The following is an 18,323-nucleotide window of genomic DNA, read 5'->3' as shown; positions in this document are numbered from 1 at the left end:
GCAAAGTATTTAACAAAATTTTATCTAGCCCAATTTTATATTGAGATTTAGCAAATTAAAATTAGATCTTATCTTTTAGGCTTTTAAGATCATTTCTAATTATTCCTTTTAAACAACAGTTTATAATTTAAGGATTTTTAAACAAGAAAAGCTCTTAACAATTATAATTAGATCATTATTGATCAAATAATTACTGAACTGTTCTTTGTATCATTTAGGAATTGAGCTCTGAAAAATCCGAGAAAATTTCAGAGAGTTGACTTAATCATGGAGAATTTAATAAAAATTAAATCCACCCATGCTTTATATTTAGGAAATTTTATTTCCCACATTTAACTTCACTTGTAAATTAATGAAGATTTAATATAAATTCTAATAATAATTTATTAAATAATTTATAAATCCTGAAACGAAAATCAGGATGTGACAACACCCGCAGTCAAATGGGGCGGCCGAACGTACAAATGGCAAGATCCTAAAAGCACTAAAGAAAAGACTCGAGGGGGCAGCGAAAGGCAAATGGCCAGAGGAATTGCTATCGGTTCTCTGGGCCCTTCGGACGACCCCCACAAGACCAACCAAGTTTAGTCCGTTTATGCTTCTTTATTGCGATGAGGCAATGACCCCAGCAGAGCTAGGGGCTAACTCACCAAGGGTGATGTTCTCTGGGGGCGAAGAAGGACGCGAAGTATCGCTCGAACTCTTGAAAGGAGTAAGAGTCGAGGCGCTTGAGCACATGCACAAGTATGCCACAAGCACTTCGGCAACTTACAACAAAAAAGTTCGACCCACGGAGCTGATGCCTGGTCATTTCGTCCTAAAGAACAAGGCGAACCCAGTAGCGGTTGGCAAACTTGAATCAAAGTGGGAAGGGCCATACCTTATCAAACACAAGTCCAGGATGGGATCTTTTTGCCTAGCGACACTCGAAGGCGTGGAGTTCGACCATTCCTAGAACGCTGCCTCTCTCAAGCGCTTCTATGTCTAGAATGGGTGGCACCCAAATCGCCAAATTGTAAAAATGTACATACTGTCATGTAAGCCCTTCAGCACTATATAAGCCCTTCGGCACTATGTAAGCCTTTCGGCAAGAAAAAAAAGAAGAAAGAGAGAAAAAGAAAAAAAAAACTAGATGTAGGGCTATTATCCACCATGGAGGCCCTAACCAGTATAAAATCTCTGTGTCCTCCGCCTTCTTCTTATTTTTCGTGTGATTGATAATTTGTGGAAAAACCCCAAGGAAAACGCCTGATCAGCGAAAAAGGCCAGGGGGGCGAAACGAATCGGCCGAAGCATCGCTCGCCGAACGTTGAAACCGCAACAGCTTGTCTCGGAAAATAAATAGCCGAACGACATTACGTCCGATCAGCATAAAAGCAAAAGCGCTTCTCTCGACACAGAACGCTACAGATCAAAGATGAACGACGAAAAGCTGAAAAGTCAGTACACCTATTTCGCTAATATATGCAAAGGGGCCGGCATGTTCCGACCTAACGGAAGCACAAAATGTGACGATGCAAACAATAGCGAAAAGGAAATAAAACACGTCTTTATTAACTTCGAAAAAAATAATCGAAGAATAGAAGTTTCACAACACGACATAATTCACCTTACAAGTAAATTACATCTTCGTCCCCATAATCACTATCCCTCTCTAAGGAATGATAAGGCGAACTAGGTTCGTCATCACTACTAATATCGTACACAACCTTAAGAGGAGTGGGGGGTGCAACACAAACTAAACTGTAACGACGCTGAAAGTTCGTTCCCTGACGATTAGTCTTCTGATGGTTTCGCCAAAAGCGAGCCATATCCTCCAAACGTTTTGAATGAACAAGATCGTAATCTTCTAAGGTTCGCCCGGGGTGCGCCCGCAGCCAGTTGGCAACCTTGAAAACCTTATAACTGCGACCGTTTATCTCCATTTCGCGATAAACAGGCCGAAATGGACATCGCACCTTCGGCAGACCCTTCACTGCCACAAATTTCTCATTTTGACTTCGCCAGCTCCCGAAAGGGGGCCGGATGAACGACTTTCGGCGAACCCCCTGATGGACAGTGCAGAAAAAGCAAAACGCAGCTTACATAGTAAGAATAGGCGGAAGAAGGGGGAGGTATGGCATAATGCGAGACGAGCGAAATAATAATACGCCAAAGACTTCGATCATCAAAAAGTAATTAAGATTGTCACACATTCCAAATATACAAAAAAAAAAGCCTTTTTTTTTTAAGGTTTGGCGACAGCCTGCCGAATGTACACCATTCGCCTCTCCAGGCAAACTCAAAAAAGGAAGCAAAACTACAAAAACCTAAGGAAAGGGCGGAGGGCCTCACACCTCTAGGTGATCCTAGGCATCGCCTCCAACCTCTTCGCCCACCGCGTCCTCTCCTTCGCCCTGATCTGCCGCCTCCGCCTTCGCCAGTTGCTCCAGAAGGCGCGCCTTGGCAGCGGACCGGCCGTCTTTCTGCCAGAATTGTTTTCGCCACGCGCGAAGAGCGGGCGAAATATTCTGCGCACTAATCTCCCAGTCCCACTTCGCGTAGGTAGGGAACTCGGCGACGTGCTCGCAGCCGAACTGCTGCAAGAGGCCTAAGGTGAAAGCCGCCGATACACGTGCACAGCAATCGCGCCGTACGCGGTGGCGCAGTCCGAAACCAATCCGCCAGCCTGCTGGGTCCACTCGGAGAAGTCGAAGGCTGAGGCATCCTCGATAGGGACCCCCCGCACCTTCGCGCCCATGTCGGTAAGGGCGAGGCGGAGTGTTTGGCAAGCTGTTCTCGCAGATTCGGTGGTCTTCGCCATCTCCTGCGAAAACCGCTGCGACTCCTCCGCGGCACTCGCTTCGGCCCTGCTAGCCTTCTGGCGAAGAGACTCCATCTTCGGCTTAGTAAGGTTGTAATAGCGATGAGCACCGCCGAATGGGCCTTCTCCTTCTCCAGTTCGGCCGTGAGGCGATCAACCTCGGCCCAGGCCTCTTTCCCCTTGTCCAATTCGGACTGAAGGCGTTTGACCTCAGTTTTCGCCTTCTTGAGGGTGCGGACCAGGGACTCCACCTCCAGGTTCTTGCGGCTTATTTCATCATCCTTGGCCCGAAGACGGCTCTTAAAACCGTCAAAACGGGCCCGCACGGTTCGCTCTTTCGAACAGTGAGCCGCAAGAATCTAGATGAAAGATAGGAGCGGGCGAAAAGAAAAAAAGGTTAACTGCGAGACGTAAAAAAAAGAGGGAAGAGGAAAACGAAGAAGGAAGAAAAGGCATACCCGAACCGCCAGACTTTTGATGGTGGAACACCCCTCGTCGAACTCGTTAAGTTCGGTGAACAGGCTCGGGGTGCCGGCGGGCAAGAAAGATTGCTTACTCCCTCCACAAAGGGAATAAGGTCCGGCCGGGTCTCGAAGTCACCAGGGGCGAAGTGGGGCGCCGCAAGGGAATACTCCGAGGCAAATGCTTCGGCGGCCGCACACTTCCCCTTCGCCTTGGCCAGCGGCGAAATGGCTGGCTCGCGCACAGGGCTCCCGAAAACCCTCGCCGCAGCCGACAAGATCCGTTCGGCGGAGGCGGAAGCCCCGGCGGCGGCGCTACCGCCTGCCCCAGCAACGCCGAGCGGAGCAAGGGGAGCAGCCGAAAGGTCCAAACTGCGGCCAGCAGGTGAGGTCGGAGTCTCGTCAGAAGACTCGTCGTCGCTGAAAACGCGAGCGATGTCGAGGAATCCCTTCTTTTTTAAGATCTTCTTGACCAGACCTCCTTTCGCCGCCTTGCCCGACGAGAACGCAACTAAGGCCTTCGCCCCTTCCAAATCCTTTCGGCGAAGAGGGGAGCTGTTCGACTCCACCCCAGTCTCGTTGTGATCTGGACTTGGGGTAGGAGTGTAGCCGGGGGTGTCGACGCGGTCTTCGGTCGCCTCGTTCGCGGCCTTATCAGCCACAGCCTCCACCTCCTCCTCTTCCTCTCCTTCCTCCTTGCCGTCACGTTCTTCGGCATCATCCTCGTCATCGGCGTCGGAGTCAGACGAAGCAGGAACCCTTCGCTTCCTGGGGGCAAGCTTCACTTGTCCACGCATCCGCTTTCGCGAAGGGCCCGCATCGTCATCGGCTTTTTGGGGATTCGCCCAGGGAGGCAGTTCGCCGTTGTAAACCCGGTTCGCCCGCCCAGCCGCTTGTCACGTTAGCAGCTGGCTATACTCGACTACCGAAACATCGCCGATCATCCTGCGGGCTTCGGCTTCGGCCTAGTTGAGGGTCGACACTGTAAAAGTAAAGGGTGTAGCTGCGTTAAAGGTCAGACAAGACAAAATAACAAAACACAGGAGTGTATAGCAAAAGAACGGTCTTACTGTTCGTCCCCTCAGGAAGAACCAAGTTCGGCAAACCGTCAGCTTCTTCCCATTGCTCGATCGTGACTTGCCACGACTAGGAGAGGGGAAAGATGCGAAGCATACAGAACTCCTCCACCAAGTCACGGCAGCTAAGGCAGGAGCAAACCTTGCACAACAGGACGAACCGCGCCTCCATAGCGCCGTCCACGGCGATCTTGGGTTTTCGGTTCGGCGCAATCGCCCTACGCCGGCACCGGAGGGCTTTTGCCGAGTCAGAACCAGCCGCGAAAGGGATGGTGTGATAGAACCACCTCGACATGGCAGCGTTCACCGGCCAGAGATCGGACCGCTCGGGGCGAACACCGTCTTCTTCGTTCCAGCCGGGGTAATCACCGTCTTCGAGTTCACGGTGGCGATGAATATGGCGCCGAAGAGCTCGGCGCTAGGCTCAAACCCGGAAGTCCGGCATGCCCAGTCAAAGATGGAGATTCAAACTAGCGCCGCCGGGCTCAACTGCGGAAGCTCCACCTGGAAAAGGCGAAGGATCTCCGGCAACAACACGTTGCACGGAAACCGTAGCCCCACCTCAAAAAAGGCGGCGAACACCACCGTCCGGTTGTCGATAGGCTTTGGCACCACGGCCTTCCCTGGGGCGAAAGCTTGCCCCGCGACCAACGCCCCAGAGCTGACCAGCTTCGCCAGCTCAACGTCGTCCACAAGAGAGACCCCCAAAAAGGCGGTGCTGTCATCATCGACTCGGCCGGGATCCAGCCCTTTCGCTGAAGCAGGGTTTGGCTTGCGAGGGGCCATGGAGAACGGTGCGTTTACGGTGACGAAAAAAGAGATTGGGCGAAACGCCTGAGGGGTCGAAAGATGCTGTGGAAGGAAGAGACGGAGGAAGAGAGCGCGCACGGTAAAATGGCAAGTGTGGTGGTGAAAAGGAAAGAGCAGTGGGAATATATAGCCCACCCAGGCGACCGTTCGCCTACCCACCAGTAATAAAGCGCCACGTGTCGCAAAGGTAGGCGAAACGGTAAATTCCCACCGATCGAGCAGCACAGTAAAAAGCCCACGATGGGAAGGCCCAATACTGTTCTGTTCGGCCCAGGAAAAGAGAATATATATAACCACCAATCGCAGGAGGCGAAGCGCGGCAAAATAATACCAGCCGCACAAGTAACAAACTTCATTCGCAGGAATAATGTAGGTTTCGGCAGGAGCATCGGTCGAAAGGGGGCGCTGCATACCATACCACATGGTTTGCACGGTCTCGGCCGAAGCTCCAATCTCACCCTTACCCGTGAGGGGCTTGTTGGCGGATGGCATGAGGCCCTTCGACTAAATCTGCCGAAACCCGTGGCGAAGGCTATGAAGCAAGAACGGCGCGAGGCGAAGAGTCGTACGAGTGCCTTGCCAGGCCAGAGGCGTCTCAGGCGAATGGTGTAAGGCGAAGACTACCTGCCGAAGGAAGACGACTTCGCCATGACAAGTTCGCCCCCGCGAGGGCCGAGGAAGCCTTTCCGGCCCATCAAGCCTAAGGGCTATAGGGCCGGCGATCGCCAGACGGCCCATCAGGGGCCCATGAGCCCCTATAACATTATGTACCCCTATAAATGTCCCTTTTATAAGGGTAATCATGTAAATTCCCCTGTACAACCTAAACCCTGGTAGTAAGAACCTGTAATGGGGCTATAAATAGTCCCCTAGGGCCATGTAATGGGGGGATCCCAAGTGAAATTCAAAATTTAATACATTTCATTTTTCCAACCACTGTTGAGTAACCACGTCTTTCGACGTATGCAGTTGTCGTTTCGACAACATTATGTATCTGCTAGCATACTGTTTGGTAGCATTAAAACAAACAAACAAATTAAACAATAGTAATAATGCTTGTTCTTTTTTGTAATTATTATTACTGTTTGCTCTAGGGCCATTCACAGTGCAAAATACTACTACGAGAAGCCTCGTAGTGCCACATAGGACAGAGACACATGTCTCAAATGACTTTCTCCCCACAGTGCAAAGTAGCTTTTTAGAGATGTTTCAGTCTTGCATGCCAGACCCCTTTTTTTTAATTATAGTCCCCATATTTTGTAATTTACAGGAAACCACAATATTTTGCCCCAAACACCACATAAATTAGAAAAAGAAATATAAATTTTGCACCTCCCCTTCGCTCGCAAGGAGGCCACCCTCTATCTCCTCCGTGCACCGCGCACCCTCTCCCGAACTGCACCGTCGGCTCTCCTTCTTCCCCGCCCCATGCCGTAGTCCTGGATCTGGTCAGTGAGCTTCAACCTCGGACATCCAAGGGAAAAAGTGGGGGTGATCTAGTACTACTATGGTGTTTAGTCCACATCTCTATGGTAGTTGCTTTTGCACCATTTGTAGCAGCCTCAAAGTATATATGGCCAATCTTGCAATCACCTACTCATTGTTTGTTGGTGCCTTTCTTATGGAAGTATGTGCTATCGGCATTGTGATATTGTCATCAATGACATAGGCACATTCGAGAACCCATATGTCTTAGTTTATCTATCAGGAAGACCATTGAGGAGCAGAGAAGTTAGTGGTGTCAATTTCTATGGGGCAACTTAGCCTAACAACATATGTAAATTTTACATCATAGGTCCACACCCAGGATGATGTTGAAGGCACGTTTCCTCTAATTTCAGAGGATAAACTTTTGGATTAAAATGACACGCTTTTCAAACTGCTAAACGGTGCATTTCGTGCGAAAACTTTCTATATGAAAGTTGATATAAAATATCAGATTAATCCATTTTTTAAGTTTGTAATAATTAAAACTTAATTAATCACACGCTATTACCACCTCGTTTTACGTGAAACACTTAATCTTTATCTTCATCTTCATCTTCAGGAGATTCAAACACCACTGGCTTGGATACGATCCATATAGATGAATCATGAATGGCACGTACAAACACGTCCAGTGGTGGTGGCAATTAATGAATTTTCATACAACTTTATAGTAATCCTTATTATATGCTGATGTTGGAGTTCAGATGCTTTCCTGCTGCTTATTATTGAATGTAAGTCATTGATATTGTTTGATTTGTCTTCAGTTTTGATGTGTTCTTTGTTCTTGGTTTTCTTCGGCTATATGATATCTCTCGGCTATATGCTAGCTTCAAAATTTTCACTAAGGTGGCCACTAATAGAATAAACAGGTGGCTGACCGTATAGTGAGTCCAACTCAAACAGCTTTCATGAGAGGTCGCAACATCCTAGATAGGGTTGTTGTCATACATGAAACTGTTCGTGAGTTGCATCGCAGGAAATTGAGTGGGGTCATCCTTAAGATTGACTTTGAGAAGGCTTATGACAAAGTAAAATGGCCTTTCCTACTACAAACTCTTCGCATGAAAGGTTTCTCGCCAAGATGGATTTCTTGGATTGAGTCCTTCATTTCGGGAGGAAGTGTAGCAATCAAAGTTAATGATGACATTGGACGGTTCTTTCAAACAAAGAAAGGCCTTCGACAAGGTGATCCGCTATCTCCCATTTTATTCAATATTATAGCGGACATGCTAGCGGTTATGATCCAGAGAGCAAATAATGCAGGACAGCTTGTTGGACTGGTGCATCATCTCATTGATGGTGGATTGTCCATCCTCCAATATGCTGATGATATTATACTCTTTATGGAACATGATCTAGAGAAAGCTTGTAATCTAAAAATGTTGTTGAACGTTTTCGAAGAATTATCTGGCTTGAAGATTAATTTCCATAAGAGCGAGCTTTACTGCTTTGGTGAAGCCCAAACAGCTCAGGATCAATATACTAATCTTTTTCAATGTGAGGTTGGTTCTTTTCCATTCCATTACCTTGGCATTCCTATACATCATAGGAGACTTCGTAATTCGGAGTGGAAGGAAGTGATTGAATGGCTTGAAAAACGGTTGGCAAGTTGGAAAGGCAAACTTTTATCACTTGGAGGGTGACTAACACTAATCAATTCAGTGCTTACCAGCCTACCAATGTATATGATGTCCTTTTTGGAAATACCTAAAGGAGTGATCAAGAAGATTGATTATTTCCGATCAAGGTTCTTTTGGCAAGGGGATGGACACAAAAGGAAATATAGACTAGCAAGGTGGGACATCATATGTTGTCCTAAAGACCAAGGGGGGTTGGGAATTCAAGATCTTGAAATTAAGAACAAGGCTCTCCTTAGCAAGTGGTTGTATAAACTACTCACTACAGATGGTGTGTGGCAACAAATGCTAAGGAATAAATATTTGGGGTCACAGCCTTTGTCTCAAGCTCAGTGGAAAGCAGGAGACTGACACTTTTGGGCTAGTCTAATGAAGGCCAAGCCTGATTTTCTCAGGTTTGGCTCCTTCAACATCAAAGATGGCTCTCAAGTTCGGTTTTGGGAAGATAAATGGTTGGAGAATGCCTGTTTAAGAGAACAATATCATTGTCTCTATAACGTTGTTAGGCATAAACATGCAACTATTTCAGAAATTTTCCAAACCAGTCCTATAAGCTTTTCTTGGCGCAGGGACCTTACTGGCTCTAAGTTAGTGGCGTGGAATCACCTTCTCTCACGCATCGCTAATATTATATTATCTCACGACCAAGATGAGTTTAAATGGAATCTAACCACTGATGGGAGATTCTCGGTTAAATCTCTTTATCTTGCGTTGGTGCAGACCGATGTTCCCAATATAAACAAAAGAATCAGGAAGATCAAAGCCCCTCTAAAGATTAAGATCTTCTTATGGTACTTACGTCATGGAGTAGTCTTAACAAAAAATAATCTTATTAAAAGGAATTGGAGAGGAAACAAGTCTTGTTCTTTCTGCCACAAAGATGAAACTATTAATCATTTGTTGTTTGATTGTCGTTTTGCCCGCGCAGTTTGGTCTTTAATCCAGTTTGCTTCGAATATTAGTTTACCTAATAGTACAACTCATATGTTTGGGCATTGGATAAGAAGACAACCACGCAATTTGAGATCTTTGGTCTTATTAGGGGCAACAACCACTATTTGGTCTATTTGGCTTTGTAGAAATAATGTGGTTTTTGAAAGAAAAAACATATCTTCTCCTTTGCAGGTTATCTTGGCTCCGCTCATAGGCTATCCTTCAGAAGGTCAATTTGCGGGGTACTATCATTGCGGCTTGTCAACAATTGGAGCTAGTGGCCATGGAGTTTTCTACCCCGGCGCATGGGTGGCGTTCTAGGCTACGGTTAGAGGGCTCCTGAAGTTCTTTTTGTCCCTGCTATTTGGATGATGAGTTTATCTTTTGTTTCTTTCTTGTTGGCTGTGTGCACTCTTTGGGTGCAGAAGCCGGAGGTGCTCTCAGAATAATTGTTTCACTTGATAGAATTTTACTGAGATTAATAAAGCTTCCATTATCTTAAAAAAAAATATGATATCTCTTAACTGAGCTTTCTAGCTCTTCCGATTTCGGTTCTTAGTCTTTATTTTTGCGGATTGTCAGGCCAACGAATCAACCTCAATGTAACTTACTGAGTTCAAGAAAGCTTTTACTATTAAAAAAACAAATCAACCTATTTGGTTGTTTGATTTCTGGGTTAGAAATAAGATTTTTGCCGTAGAAATGCAGCCTGCAGGGCTGAATAAACAACGGACGGCTGCTGCTGTTTTTGCGTCCCAGTCACTCTCATTTGATAGAGAGAGCCAGTGTCTTTAACATCTGAAGCTGCTGTTCAACACCTGCAAACCCAGTGCCACGTTCTGAACCTGCAAGCTTCTGCTTGTGACGTTGTCAAGCTCCAACAATTCATATCAGCTAACTAGTAGCATTATAGCAAAGGTTAATATCTGCAGTGTCATAATTGCAAATCCCCCAAAATAAACAATGCTCTTTTCCTACTCTCTGTTAGCTAAAAACAGTGTAGCCAAAGGTACGTTTCTCGAATCATCTGAATCTGAATGATACACGTTAGAAGCACAGCAAGCACTTGAAAATTCAAGCTTCTCCAAACTCCAAAGCCCTCACATAGTTCAACCAACTCTAAGAAAATGTACACAGGCACACTACCGATTATAGTTATCATCAACTATAACTCTGACTACACCTTTGCTTCCAAGAATTAATTGTACAATTTGTCAAGAGATCATATACTCAATTGCAAAGACTACCACAGTTGGAAATGGTACATGTCTAGTGCATAGCATAACCCACCAGGGGTTCTCACTAGAATCTACTCTTGGTTCTATCGGTTAACCACATCGATTGGATTGTGTTAGCTGCGTATCATAATTCAGATGGTTAATCGATGACATAGTTCGGATTAACTGCCAGGATTCTGCTCTCTGATGTTCTTCGTGCAGCACCGTCGTCAGCCGCTGGGGCTGCTCCTTCGTCTATCACTATGAGATGGCCATCCCTCTGTATTAACCTCTGCATTTGCAAATCGATTGATAACTTTTAGCAACATGGAAAGCTGAGGTAATGCTCAATATAAATGGTCAATGTTGAGCTTGCAGTGCAGGCAAATTGATGCAGCTAAATGCCTTAAATGTAGTCTTGTTAGGTTAATTTCCATACCATACTGTTGAACTGATAGGATCAATGCAGGCAAATTGATACATAGATGATAAGATCAATGAAGGCTTTTACCTCTATGATGGCCTTGATGCACTTCACTTCTTCCTTCACCTCTGCTGTAGAACTATAGGCTCCTTGGGCATTCTGCTGCTCAACATACCAAATTATCAGATCCCCTTGCTTCATGCCAGCCAGACCATCTCCTGCAATTCAATGTTGGAACATGTCAGTTTGACATCTATATCAGCTGGAGGTCTGACAAGGATCATCCTTGTTCATAAAAGGAAACACTTAGGGCGGCACAAGATGAACTAAAAGCAATGACTTATACAGGAGCGGAATTAGATAGCATTAAGTCCTAACAATATAACGAGACATCAACATGGTGAAACCTGAATAGACATAACTACAATTTATGCTTACTACACTGTATAAATGGTTGGCGTACAAGTTAATCACATTGATGCATCTACAAGCCTGCATGAGGCTCCACATCAATTTTAAGAAGATGCATATATCTTTCTAGTAAGATGTAAGAGAAGAACAAAAGCTAAAGCAATACAATAGTACTAGACAATTATTGCAAATTATGTTTTTCTAGAATATAAACAAAGGATTTATTAATTTACGCAATTAAAAAGAATTGCTCGCCAACCTAGACCTCTGGAAGCTGTAATCTAGACGAGATCGTAATTTCATTTGTTCTCGAGAGAAAGCATGTCTCAGAAATGCTGCTCATAATTATGTAAGTAAATCACAACTAAGGATCTTGTTACTCCTTATATGGGACATAAGCAGTAAAAATTAATTCACTTATTTGAACCTAAGCAGATATTACTATGCTTCTTCTACAGTTGGAAATTGCTAGGGTAAGGATACAAAATAGCGAATAAGTCAAAACAAAACAAATGGAAAGGTAGTGTAAAATCCAGTATCAATACCATCTTTCGTGACAGACTCTTCATGCTGCCGTAGTCTCATAACTAAAGCTTGCGTGACTCTCTGGAAATGTTCTTCGGTTATAACCAACTTCTTCTTACCAGTATCTGCCGCTTGCTCATTTTCTACATTTTACATTAAAAACAAGGTACCGGAATGATCAGAATAATAGCAAGAACACACAAAAAAGCCATTTTAATAATAAGGGGAAACCTACCTGGACCGTCTTGTTGAGGAGCAGCATCCATTTCTGTTGGCTGACCAGCATCATTATCGGCTGGTACATTTGTGCCATCATCAGCATCTTGGAAATCAGAGAGATCAACTTCACTTGATTCCACGCTGCACAATTAATAAGATTTTGTTAGCAAATCATCATGCAAATGATGGATGGATGTCTTGAGCAATTTCAAGAAACTTGCCTGATGATGGATGTCTTGAGCAATTTAACTGCCATGCGAACATGGGCTGGGAGAACCTGTGAAATTAATCCCAAATGAAGTCAGCAGAAATATTATGCCGTAAGGTGAAAAACCCCAATGCAAAGGGAGGGAACAAATGTCAGCCTTTTAAATTTAACACCACAACCAACTAATAATACTATTCCTGATTGTTGAACTTAAGTTAATTTATTTAGACACCATACTGCATAATCTAAAAAACATGCAATATATGAATGAGGATTTTACTTACAACTCTTTCCAAATGACTTCGGGCAATAGCTTCTGAAAGCCTGATTAATGCCTCTAGTTGCCTAACTGTCATCCTATAAGCAACCCTAGTACCAGGGGTACTATCTCCTCTACGAAGGGTAACATATGATTCAACCAGAACTTTCTTTGCTTCAGAACTCAGCTGCATTGACATAAAGCATCTATAAGTTGATGACAAGTTGAAAGTTATATATGAAGTGCATAAAGATATAAACCTGAGGTTTCAAGGACTTCGCAAAAGCAATGTAACGTTTCAATTCTGCCGTGCTAAATGCAGGGGCAAGTGCTTCTTCACGTTTCTGATGGACCCTCACAATGTGATGAGCAATGTGGTAGTCAGTGTTTTCATCAGGCTCATCAATCATTATGTATACCAGATCAAATCTTGAAAGAATAGCTGGAGGCAATGCCACGTTATACTGATAAGGATTGCAACGATTGAAATATTAGATCTCAGCACTGAAATTTTACCACAACATGTCAACAAAATACAGGGATGCAAAAGTTTTTCAGAAGTACTTGGAAGTACAATTTTTTATAATTTGTTAGGCTTACCTTGAGTGGTTTTGACTTGTCATAACGCCCTCCTGTGGGATTTGCTGCTGCCAAAATTGAAGTCCTTGCATTCAAAGTTGCTTGTATTCCTGCTTTTGTTATGCTAATGGTTTGCTGTTCCATTGCTTCATGTATAGCAACCTACAATGGAGAAATGAAATTGGGACACTCACGTTCAATAAGAAAAGAGGCAACAATAGGTAAAAGTCGGCAAGCCTACCTGATCTTTGATGTCCATTTTATCAAATTCATCAATGCAGCAGATGCCATTATCAGCTAACATGAGTGCTCCTGCCTGCAAAAATAACCAGTAGCAGCAGAGGAGGTAAGGCAATAGAACAGAAGAACTAGGAAGATTGCACACAAAGTGCATCCAAGCTCATTGGAGTTCAATTTAGTTGAAGCATGCAATTCAAAGCAAAGGTGCACTTCTAAATATGTATTAGCAATACAAATGGATGGAATCGCAAAATTTTGATAATACCTCAATGCAAAATTCGCCAGTCTCTGGTTCTTTAGCAACAGTTGCTGTCAAACCAGCAGCAGATGAGGACTTCCCTGATGTGTAAACAGATCGTGGAACAATACCAGCGGTATATCTGAGGATTGGATTAATAGCACATTTGTGATGATTCATGAATAAATTTCATTAAGATGAATGGAACTTATAACAAGATAGGAAGTCCAATCCAAGAACAAAATTACATGAGCAACTTCTGGATTTTATGTCAAGTTGTCAACCCATAAATATCATTCAGAAAAACATTGTTAAAAAGCTTATAGTAACTTAAATTCAACTAGTAGACTAATCAAGATGTATTGCATCATGCTGAGGGACCCTTATCAGAAAGCAATGGTCGTTTATGCACACTAACATATGATCTGGTGAAGCAGCAGAATAGATTTTATATATCCCAGAATGACAACATTGAATGATGGAACTTAAATTTTATTCATCACAGAAAAAGAAAATAAGAATCATGACAATGAGAATACAATGAGAAGCTTACTTTAAGAACTGAGACTTCGCACAACTTGGATCACCAACAATACAGACATTGATGTCACCTCTAAGGTTTATCCCTTCATGTGTTATCTTGTGAACACCACCCAAAAGCATGAGAAGGATTGCTCTCTTAATTTCTTGATGCCCAAAGACAGTGGGACATATGCTATCAACTATCTTATTGAAAAAATCAGGAACGTTCCTCATCCTAACAACTTCATCTTCCTCTTCTTCCTGTAAGAGAGAGGGGGGAGGGAGATAATTAATAATATAAACACTTTGATGACAAAAAACTATATGATCAAAAATAAAGAATATAATACACAAAAACAAAAAAGTGGAATGATAACCATTTCATGATCTAACATCCTTACATGAATATGTAACACACTAAATCAACAGTGCACCAGGATCATGCAAAAGTTTAGGGAGCTTGAATGATACTCATTGTCAAAAAAATAGAAAAAGGATGCTGGTATGGTTACACCTATCCATGCCAGCCTGCTAGCATGCAACAGAATGTTCGAATACCATGTAAACAGAATTTCTCATAGTTCTTTTTACAAGGCTAGTCCCTTTTCCTTCTTCGAAACAGAGTAACTAGTCTCGAGTCTGAATTGAACTTACAGTGAACTTCTGTCTTTCGCTGTCATCTCCATCTATGTCCCTGTCCCGGATGTCGACTTCTCTCCTTCCATCCGCCACCTAATAACATTAAAGAGAAAGGTTAACCTTGTAATAAAAATATTATAACCAAGCTAACCAGATCGATATTTATTGCTGGAAAGAGGTCATACCTGCACTGAGTTTGCTACAAAAGCAAGGCGATATGACAGATCTCGTACTCCTAGTGATTTCAAGCCCTTGACACCTTCTTGGACACCAGACCCATTCTTTCGCTGAGGAGCCTCCCGGCGACACTCTGCTCTCTCACCAGGTGAAGTTAGAGCCATAACATCAGGAACAGCAACAACAGTTCCAGTAAATATGACCCTGAAAATGACCGAAACAGAATACTTTAATGTGAAGCCAATCCAGTGGGTACAAAGCAGTTCCAGCAAGAGTTCCTCACGTGTCTCCAGCTCTAGCCTTCTCAACAATCTCATGCCTCAGAATGACATCCAGGGAGCGTGGTAGTGAACCAGCAGGTATTTCTTTTGATGTCTCCTGCATCCTGACCCGCTGCCAATCTGTGAACTTGCTCTCTTGTCGGAGAAGGGCCCATTTTGATCGATTTTGGCATGTTGCATTGACACATATTATTGGCTGAAGTTAAGGAGCAGAAACCTTTCATTAGACACATTGCATGAGAGAAAAAAGTAGAACATAAGGTTCACAGTTACAACCTCAGTATACTTGAACTGCTGCTCAACATTCTTTACAACATTTCCACAGTCAAGGCACTTGAAGGTGCCTTGCAGTAACTCAGGCCGGACCTCACTTGTCCGTGTAACCACCCCCATTACAGCCGTGAGCTTACCAATCTCTGCTGTTCCAAGCTCCCTCAACCTATTACAACAACAATTTAAGTCAATTGTTATGGCAACCATCATACAATTTAGCATAAAACCTATGACAAATTAGAAATGCAAGATAAAAAGTGAGACATAATTTTCTACCAAATGTGGGAAACGTACTAACATGAAATTCCAGGGGCAATGAGCCCCACCCTTGAATATATGTATATATCACACTTTTGTAGTGAATTTCAGGACATTTGCAGAATTCGTTCATTTGCCGTCAGATAACTGTTATTTCCAGAGTTAATTTTACAGGGAAAAAAAAACTGTTACACCTGGAGGAGCAAGTGCGGACCTCTTCAGCATTGGTATGTTGTAGAAGGCAATGTTAATGTCCTTGTTAGGGCTATCATCAGAGATGATTGGTGCACGGTTCTCGCCAGTCCTCTGCTCCATCACAAACCTCTTGCACGCATTCCGGAGGTACGGCTCGAACCTGATGCAATGAAATCCACATAAGCAGTCAGTTCCAAATTGTCGTCACAGATGAGCAAATTAATTTGTATTTTTTCTAGGAAAAAAATTCTATTTGTGCTAAGTACACATCAACCGAGTTCTCTGAACAAATCCGAGCAAATCCAGGGACAGATCCCAAAATTTCCCAATCTGAACTCCCCACCAAAAAAAAAATTTCAAATCAAATCAAATCTCACCTGAGATACTCCTCGGAGATGGCCTTCTGGAGGACGTCGTTGAATCGCATGACGTGGGCGAAGTCGACGTACATGGTGGTGGACTCCCGCGACCGCATCGCCTCCAGCTCCGTCTCGTAGAACGCCTCCGCCGCATCCGCCTCCTTGAACCTACAGATCCAAGTTTCAACAAAAATAAAATAAAATAATCCCCCACCTCACGCGTCAGACGAACCGGAACCCCGCTTAAACCCTAGAAATGGAATGGAAGGAGACGGCTCCGGCCTTACCGCCTGAGGAACTCGAGGAAGATGTTCTCCACCCGCGCCGCCTTCTCGTCCACGAAGAACCCGCCGAACGCCTCCATCTCCGACGAGACCTCTCGAAACCTTGCGCGGGGTGGGGGGGATTTGCGCTGTGCGGCTGCGCGGGTGGTGCGGCGGGGGCGCGAGGGTTTTGGTTGGGGGAACAAGTAGAAGAAGAACAAGGTGGGTGGGGGTGGTGTTCTTGGCGGGAAGGAGGAGGCGGCTTGGCGCCAATTCTTCCCGCCAAAAATGAGGTGGTGGTGTTCCGTGGACCGCGTCCGGTGAACCGGAGGCAGTTGGCTGTCGCTGGCATGTGGGGGCCCAAGAGTTGACGAGATGAGACCACCAGTCCACCAGCGTGTGTGCACGTGATGCTATTGGATTGGGCCGTGATGCTTTTGTTGTTCTCCAGATGGGCTGTGGTCCAACAGGCCGCATTCTGCAATAATAAATGGGCTGCCGTTGTTCTAGCCTTCTATGTGGTTTTTCAAATAGCATTACCGTTTCCTCTAAACAAAGTTTTTTTTTTAACGAACCGGCACATGATTGTGTCAATTTCATTGAATATAGTAGAGAAAAAACATAAACTCTGGGATGCTATAATCAAGAAAACAAAAAGGAAAATAAAAACACACCATCACCACATGCTAACAGCTCCAAACACACCCTTGGGGAAAATAAATAGTATATAACAAAAGTATTGCAAATAAAATTACACTACAGTTCTTGTGCTCTTTCTAAGAAAGAAAAGACGTAAATATTAGAAAATGACATAATATTAATTAATTAGAAGGGGTGAGCCTTCGAACTCAAGTCATCTAGCTCACCATCTTGTGGAGCTAACCAGAAAACCCCTGGACGTTTCTCTACTCTTTCTAAGGGAATGTACATGCATTTTACCCTCGAAATATTGAAATTTTACATATACCTTGGTCGAAATCTACAACCTCACTAAGATCGGCCATTCGAAATTACAATGTCCCGGAACAAAAAGGATTCCGAGATTTTAACCAATTTAATCTTCTCTCGAATTCTTTAGTTCTCTTGATCTCGGAGAGAAAGGCTCATTGATCGAAATATGGCTGTACATAAGGAAAAGCAATATGAAACCTAAAAGAGTGAGAATTCTCAAAGTTGTCAAGGACAACTTATTCCTACAATTTTTATAAGAAAAATGAGCTTGGGGTCTTACATCTTGTACTTCTTCTTTGCATCTCAAATATTTTGCATTGGGATGGAACTGTTCAGTAAGTTTGCATCATGGGCATTAGAGCCTGCATGCTATTGACAAAGAAGCTGTTGCGCACGAACAGCAATCCCTGCCTTAGCTTGATTGAGTATCCCAGTGCGTAAGGGTTTGCAGTGATAATGGAATTGAACTAGATGCATATTCTTTCCATGGATTCTATAACGTCCCAATGCCTACCATTCTCATGCATGCTAACTCATAGCTAACACACAGTTATTCTATGGTGGATGGAAGTAATATATACATCCCTAGGAAGCAAAAGATATGATAAGTTGAGAACAAACCTAAAATGCAATTTGGAGCACCATTTTATTCCCTATCTCAGTGAGACACCATATGTGTTGGTTACAACTTATGAGGAGCTAGCTGCCTGTCTGTGCTAATATATTCACCAATGGGAGAACCAAAGTGTTACTAGGGATAAGGATTTGTTTCTACCATCTACGGTCTGCAATCAATTTACGCCTATCACATAGAATTAATTGTTTTCACAGAGAAATGGTATCAGCTCAGTCCTGAGACTTGTGGTTCTTCGGTTGG

The 18,323-nt window shown here is 43.9% G+C and overlaps 2 protein-coding genes across 2 annotated transcripts; both read right to left on the bottom strand.

The window, feature by feature from the left end:
* Positions 1-2,590: 2,590 nt before the first annotated feature.
* Positions 2,591-4,061, bottom strand: LOC107280923 (uncharacterized). The gene is made up of 3 exons (XM_066310855.1): positions 3,360-4,061; positions 2,962-3,084; positions 2,591-2,860 (listed from the first exon to the last, which is right to left on the bottom strand). The coding sequence occupies exons 1-3, from the start codon at positions 4,059-4,061 to the stop codon at positions 2,591-2,593; spliced, it is 1,095 nt and encodes a 364-aa protein (XP_066166952.1).
* A 6,148-nt stretch (positions 4,062-10,209) lies between these two features.
* Positions 10,210-16,714, bottom strand: LOC4338176 (DNA replication licensing factor MCM6-like). The gene is given in 18 exon segments (NM_001420285.1): positions 10,210-10,717; positions 10,937-11,067; positions 11,806-11,928; positions 12,021-12,145; positions 12,226-12,281; positions 12,497-12,658; positions 12,732-12,935; positions 13,072-13,212; positions 13,292-13,366; positions 13,556-13,670; positions 14,082-14,311; positions 14,705-14,782; positions 14,875-15,070; positions 15,150-15,343; positions 15,424-15,586; positions 15,893-16,033; positions 16,251-16,400; positions 16,520-16,714. Coding segments are annotated over 18 exon segments (2,493 nt in total). The 5' UTR covers positions 16,597-16,714; the 3' UTR covers positions 10,210-10,585.
* Positions 16,715-18,323: the final 1,609 nt, after the last annotated feature.

Source organism: Oryza sativa, chromosome 5 (genome assembly GCF_034140825.1).
Source record: "Oryza sativa Japonica Group chromosome 5, ASM3414082v1".
NCBI lineage: Eukaryota > Viridiplantae > Streptophyta > Magnoliopsida > Poales > Poaceae > Oryza > Oryza sativa.
The sequence above is the reverse complement of the archived record's forward strand: the minus strand, read 5'-3'. Positions and strand labels throughout refer to the sequence as shown.

Coding starts and splice junctions, on each gene's coding strand:
- LOC107280923 (XM_066310855.1), bottom strand. CDS start 4,061: ATGCGTGGACAAGTGAAGCTTGCCCCCAGGAAGCGAAGGGTTCCTGCT. Junction 3,085..3,359: donor TTATTCCCTTTGTGGAGGGA/GTAAGCAATCTT, acceptor CTTCGGGCCAAG/GATGATGAAATAAGCCGCAA. Junction 2,861..2,961: donor GGAAAGAGGCCTGGGCCGAG/GTTGATCGCCTC, acceptor TCTCTTCGCCAG/AAGGCTAGCAGGGCCGAAGC.